We start from the raw sequence: 6,199 nt of genomic DNA, 5'->3' as shown, positions 1-6,199 counted from the left end.
GACAAATCAGATCTGCCCTCATTCACCGCAACTATTTTAGTGCTACAGATGAGCTTAGCTCACCAACACATGTTCACCTGCTTTCTGTTTCTTCCCTTCATTCTACATCTCTCTCTCTCTTTCTCTCTCCCTCTCTCTCTCTCTCTCTACCAGAGTCGCTCGCGGCAAGAAGACCCAGAACAGGCCCGTCTGAAGCAGAAGGCAAAGGAGGTGAGGATCCGATCATTATCACTGACATTTCAAGGCTCCGCCAGATGAATTTTTCATGCCGCGCCACATATGTAATGCCATTTAAAGTCTGAGTCCTGAAAAAAGTTTGAGGAATTATTTCCATTGATTGATGTCCCATGAAAAGAGACGAGTTTTAAAAAATAAGCGTTTTCCTCTTTTCTCTGGCACTCGGAGATGATATTTAAGTGAATGTGCGTGTTCTGGGTGGATTGGGAATGTGATTGGATTGATAAAGAGTCAGAGGTTTTCCCTTTTTGCTGGATGATTTGTACAGGCCATTAGCATCATAAAGACTCTTGATCCGCGGCTGGCGGTTTCACTCAGTCTGATGTTGTGTTCAAGAAAAGAAAAAGAATTAGCAGTCATTACAATGAAACAATAGCACAAATAACTTGCTTGTGTTTTTCTTTCCCCAATTTTTACATTGCCAATTTAAAAAATAATTTAAAGTTCTGTTCTTAAGTCCCAGCAGACCGAAATAATGCAGTAACAGCGAGACCCTCTTTGTTTTCCGGAAAACACCGGATTGTAAATGAAGAGCAGTTCTGCTGAGCTCAGAGCTGGTACATGTGTTTGTGCTATTTGAAGAAACAAACAGTTTACAGCAGAAATAATCTGTAAATCCAGTTTTAGACGTGAAAGATTGTGGGTGTTTGTGAAAATGAACGAGCCTGGCATCACATATAACCAAAGCTGGCTTTGACTGCTTGACCATAAAAAGACATAGAGTGTTTTTTGTTCATAGGTTGATGGGGTTATCTGGGGGTTTGCAAATGTTTTGCTATGTGGTTGCAAAGGATTTCTAAGTGATTGCTAAAGTGTACCTAGGTGGTCGTCTCAAAGCCCAAGTCGTAAAAACCTCGGTGTGTAGGTATGGTGCACCCAGGGCTGCCTGAATAACTGTGGGTTCACATCAGACACGAGTTCAACGATTTGCACAAGTAGATTACATACAAAGTCAATGCAAAGACGAGATCAGACGCATCCTCGCGTGGGGGGATGCGAATGACACGACATGGGCGGCACGTTTGCCGCGCAAACACGCGCTATTCACCTCAAACGCGTCTTCGCCCAAGTTGAAAATATTGAACTCGAGCAAAAAATTTGCATGACACGAAGTTAAATCCCGCGAGTAATCTAGAGCAAGTAACACGATGCCCCGCGTATGGTGTGTACGTAGCATAACTGTGGGCTCACACCAGATGCGCATTCACCATTTTGCGCGAGTAGATTACATACAAAGTCAATGCAAAGACGTGATCAGACGCGTCCTCGTGTGGGGCGAGGCGAATGACGTGATATGGGGGACGCGATTACCGCGGAAACGCGCTATTCGCCTTAAACGCATCTTCGCCCAGTTTGAAAATATTGAACTCGAGCGAAAAATTTGCATGACACGAAGTTAAATCCCACGAGTAATCTAGAGCGAGTAACGCGATGCCCCACATTTGGTGTGTAAGTAGCATAACTGTGGGCTCACACTAGATGCGCGTCCACCATTTTGCGCAAGTAGATTACATACAAAGTCAAAGACGCGATCAGACGTGTTCTCACATAGGGCGATGCTAATGATGCAATATGGGCGGCAGTGTTTGCCGCAAAAACACGCGCTATTCGCCTCAAACTCGTCTTCGCCCAGGTTGAAAATGTTCAACTTGAGCGAAAAATCTGCATGGCACGAAGTTAAATCCCGCAAGTAATCTAGAGTGAGTAACGCAATGCCCCGTGTTTGGTGTGTACGTAGCATAACTGTGGGTTCACACCAGATGCGAGATCAATGTTTTGCGCGAGTAGATTACATACAAAGTCAATGCAAAGACGCAATCAGACGCGTCCTCGTGTGGGGCGATGTGAATGACGCTATATGGGCGAAGCGCTTGCAGCGAAAACACGCATTATTCGCCTCAAACGTATCTTTGCCCAAGTTGAAATTTTTCAACTCAAACTAAAAATTTGAATGACACAAAGTTAAATCCCGCGAGTAATCTAGAGCGAGTAACGCGATGCCCTGCATTTGGTGTGTACGTAGCATAACTGTGGGTTCAGACACGAGTTCAACGATTTGCGCGAGTAGATTACATACAAAGTCAATGCAAAGAAGCGATCAGACGCGTCCTTGCGTGGGGCGATGGGAATAACACGATATGGCCGGCACATTTGCCATGAAAACACGCGCTATTCACATCAAATGCGTCTTTGCCCAAGTTGAAAATACTTTAAAAATAAAGTTAAATCCTGCAAGTAATCTAGAACGAGTAACGCAATGTCCCGCGTTTGGTGTGTACGTAGCATAACTGTGGGTTCAGACGCGAGTTCAACGATTTGCGCGAGTAGATTACATACAAAGTCAATGCAAAGACGCGATCAGATGCGTCCTCGCGTGGGGCGATGGGAATGACACGATATGGCCGGCACATTTGCCATGAAAACACGCGCTATTCACCTCAAATGCGTCTTCGCCCAAGTTGAAAATACTTTAAAAATAAAGTTAAATCCCGCAAGTAATCTAGAGCGAGTAACGCAATGCCCCGCGTTTGGTGTGTACGTAGCATAACACCTGTCTATCTCTACTTTAGACTCTCTCTTTCTGTGTGTGTGTGTGTGTGTGTGTGTGTGTGTGTGTGTGTGTGTGTGTGTGAGTGTAGTGTTCCAGTCTGTGCTGTATGTAAATGAGGTGATTTGTAATAGGCTGTGCCTAGGGCTGTGTGATCAAAGTGGATCTCCGCCCTGTTAAGTGGCAGGCAGCTCATCATCTCAACGCAGTCAGATTAACTTTACAACCCACCATACAACTCAACCACTATAGCACACATACACAAACACACTCCAAGTTAACACCACACACTCTCCTGCATTGTCTGTCTTCAAAAACTTTTTTCCAATCAGAATTTTAAAAAAGCTAAAATTGCTAAAATCGCATGCTATTTCTCACCACCAGACTCTCTCTCTCTCTCTGTATCTCTCTCTCTCTCTCTCTGGGCGTAATGGTCGTGGTCGTTTCTCAGCGTGGCTCTTCCTTTGGTTTTCATCTCCTGATTGGCTGTAGGCGACAGAGCTTCTGTTTGCGTCTGTCGCAGAGGTTTCACACATCTGCCCAAATTTTCATCAGGATAATGAGGTCGATCCGAGTTGCCTTCGCTCTTTGTGACGGGTACAGCGACGAGAGAGAGGTTTATTACTCATAACCACACCAGGACGCACGCATAGACACAGTACAGTAAACTAATGTAGTGTGTGAATGTTTGTGTACAGACAGAATTGGGCATGTGAAGATTTTATTGTGTCTGATGCCTATGAGGGTCGAAACCTATGACATCAAATTTAAAGGTATAGTTCACCCAAAAATGAAAATTCTGTTGTCATTAACAGGTCCTAGAACCACAACCAGCAACACAAAATCAGGCATCTTGGAAACATTGTCACATTCTTTTGGATTTAGTCTGTTTTAGTTTTTTTCCTATAATAAAGGACAGACTTGATGATGGTGAGATCAGATCAGATTCCTTGTGCATATACAAATCTCACAAATAATGGCAAAATAAATGTTTGGAAATGTTCCTACTGACACATTGCAACAAAAGATATAAATAATAACCAAAACACATTTTTTGTAGCTATGAAATCACACACAGTGGCAAGAAAGGCCCTGTTCTAAATGGCACACTTCATGTGGACTTTCAGTCTTGTGGCCTTAAATTGCGCTTGCTCGCTTAGTCTGCGAGTCCATAGGGTGTCCCATCTGTCATTTTTATGCTTCAAAGTGTGCTCATCAGCGCCCCCTTTGCCCCCTTGATGCGGTCTTCGGCAAAGCCCGCACTGCAGAAGGCTTTGCGCACTTTACCAACCCAGAAGTGCAATCAGACTAATCAGTCAACGAAAGGGAGGAGTTTACACTGACGGGCAACTTCTCTTCCTATTTCCGGCATGACGCGCGAGTCAAAATACGACTCCGGTGTGGCCTTTTGGACTCGCGTCAAGGGTCCCTAAGGTCTGCACTACATGATCACGTCATCAAAGTGTGGACTCTGAGGAGGACCACAAGTCCAGAGTGTGCCATTTGGGACAGGGCCAATAAGTATGTGAACCCCTAGAAAGGAACTGGTCTTCTACAGTGATTTACCATTTAAATGTGATCTGATCCTCATCTAGATCACAACAATAGAAAAACACAATGTGCATAAGCTGACAACACACAAATAATTCTAGTTTCTTGTGTCTTTTTTAAAACACCCATTAAAAATTCACAGTACTGGAGCAAAATGTAAGTGAACCCATAAGCTAATTACTTTAATGAAAGCTAATTTGTGCCAGAAACTGGCAAACTGGAGTCCAATTAATACAATTTGTTTAAAGGTGTGGTTTAGTGATACAGCATCAGCTCTTATGAACCATTCCTCTCTAAAGATATCCGGTCAAGAGATGTTGCACTCCATAAGGCTGAAAAGGGATACAAAACAATTTCAAAATGTTTAGACCTCCATCAGTCTACACTTAGACAAATTGTCTATAAATGGAGACAGTTAAATACTGTAGCTACACTTCCTAAAAGTTGGCGCCCAAGTCAAGATGACTTCGAAGGCACGACGTCGAATACTCAATGAAGTAAAGACGAATCCATAAGTAACAGCTAAAGGCTTAAAGACATCAGTGGAACTCACACACATCTCTGTTTATGAGTTTACCGTACTTACGTTTTTGAACAGGCACGATGTCTATGGCAGAACACTACAGATGAAGCAGCTGCTCTCCCGAAAAACATTGCTGTGAGCCTGAAGTTTGCAAAAGAGCACCTTGGCAAACCCCAGTGCTACTGGGAAAATATGTTATGGACTGATGAAACAAAAGTTAATTTGTTTGGGAAGAATATTATGGTGCAAAAAGGGCACAGCTTACCAACATCAAAACATCATACCAACACTGAAGTATGTTGGAGGGAACTTCATGATTTGGGCATGCTTTGCTCCTTCAGGGCCTGGACCACTTGCCATCATCAAAGGGAAAATGAATTCCCAAGTTTAATAAAATATCCTACAGGATAATGTCAGGGTGACTGTCTGCCAGTTGAAGCTCAGTAGAAGTTGTTTGATGCAGTAGGACAATGACCTTGACTGGCTTAAGAAAAACAAAATGCCCCATTTGGACTGGCCTAGTCAAACCTCAGACCTTAAAGGGGCCATGTCATAAAAATCTAAAAAGTTCCCAGTGCTTCTATCAACATAGAAAATGTGAAAAAGATCAACCCAGTAACTTAGTTTTGGTAAAAATTTTCTGCAAGCATGTGAAAAATTAGGTCATTGAAATTTGGCCCTCCTTATGATGTCATACGGACATCTTATTATAATAATATCGCCCCTTTATCTGCACTATCCAACCACGGCAAAGCCATTTAGAGCAGAGAGAAAGAGAGAGAGAAAATAATTGACAGCACGATTGAGTTTCAATTGCAACAAACCACCATCATAGCGATAAGTTTTTGAATTTCATCAGCTCATTTGCATTTTAAAGGCCAAATTTTTGTTCACACCTACAAAGTGTCAATTTTAACATGTTATGAAAAATTATGTATATGATATTTTAAGCTAAAATGTCACATTTGTACTCTGGGGACACCAAAGATTTATTTTAGATCTTAAAAAAGTCTTATGATATGGCCCCTTTAACTTATGACCTCAAGAGAACGGTTCACACCAGAAATCCTACAAATGTGTTTCAGTTGAAGCGGTTTTGTAAAGGGGAATGGACAAAAATTCCTTCTGAATGATGTTTAGGCCTGATTCAAAACTACTGAAAGCGCTTGTTTGAAGTAATTGCTGCCAAAGGAGGTTCTTCTTCTACAAGCGCGCGCGTCTAACGGACAGATGTTGTTTGATCAGAGCAGCTTTTCCATCCATCCGTCTTTTCCAGCCCTTCGCAAACATCTGATTCCCTGTAATATCACAGAGCGTGTGTGTTCGGGAATCTATTTCCA

The 6,199-nt window shown here is 42.7% G+C and overlaps 1 protein-coding gene across 4 annotated transcripts in view; it reads left to right on the top strand.

Moving 5' to 3' along the window:
• LOC129418790 (transcription initiation factor TFIID subunit 4) overlaps positions 1 to 6,199 on the top strand; it is a 128,462-nt gene that overhangs the window by 52,957 nt on the left and 69,306 nt on the right. For all 4 annotated transcript variants that reach the window (XM_055173669.2, XM_055173668.2, XM_055173673.2 and 1 more), the window contains one exon: positions 154 to 210. In XM_055173669.2, the coding sequence (XP_055029644.2) occupies positions 154 to 210 (57 nt within the window). The remainder of the gene's footprint in view (positions 1 to 153; positions 211 to 6,199) is intronic.

The sequence above is a fragment of the Misgurnus anguillicaudatus genome, chromosome 15, assembly GCF_027580225.2.
Source record: "Misgurnus anguillicaudatus chromosome 15, ASM2758022v2, whole genome shotgun sequence".
In the NCBI taxonomy this organism is placed as follows: Eukaryota; Metazoa; Chordata; class Actinopteri; order Cypriniformes; family Cobitidae; genus Misgurnus; species Misgurnus anguillicaudatus.
The sequence above is the reverse complement of the archived record's forward strand: the minus strand, read 5'-3'. Positions and strand labels throughout refer to the sequence as shown.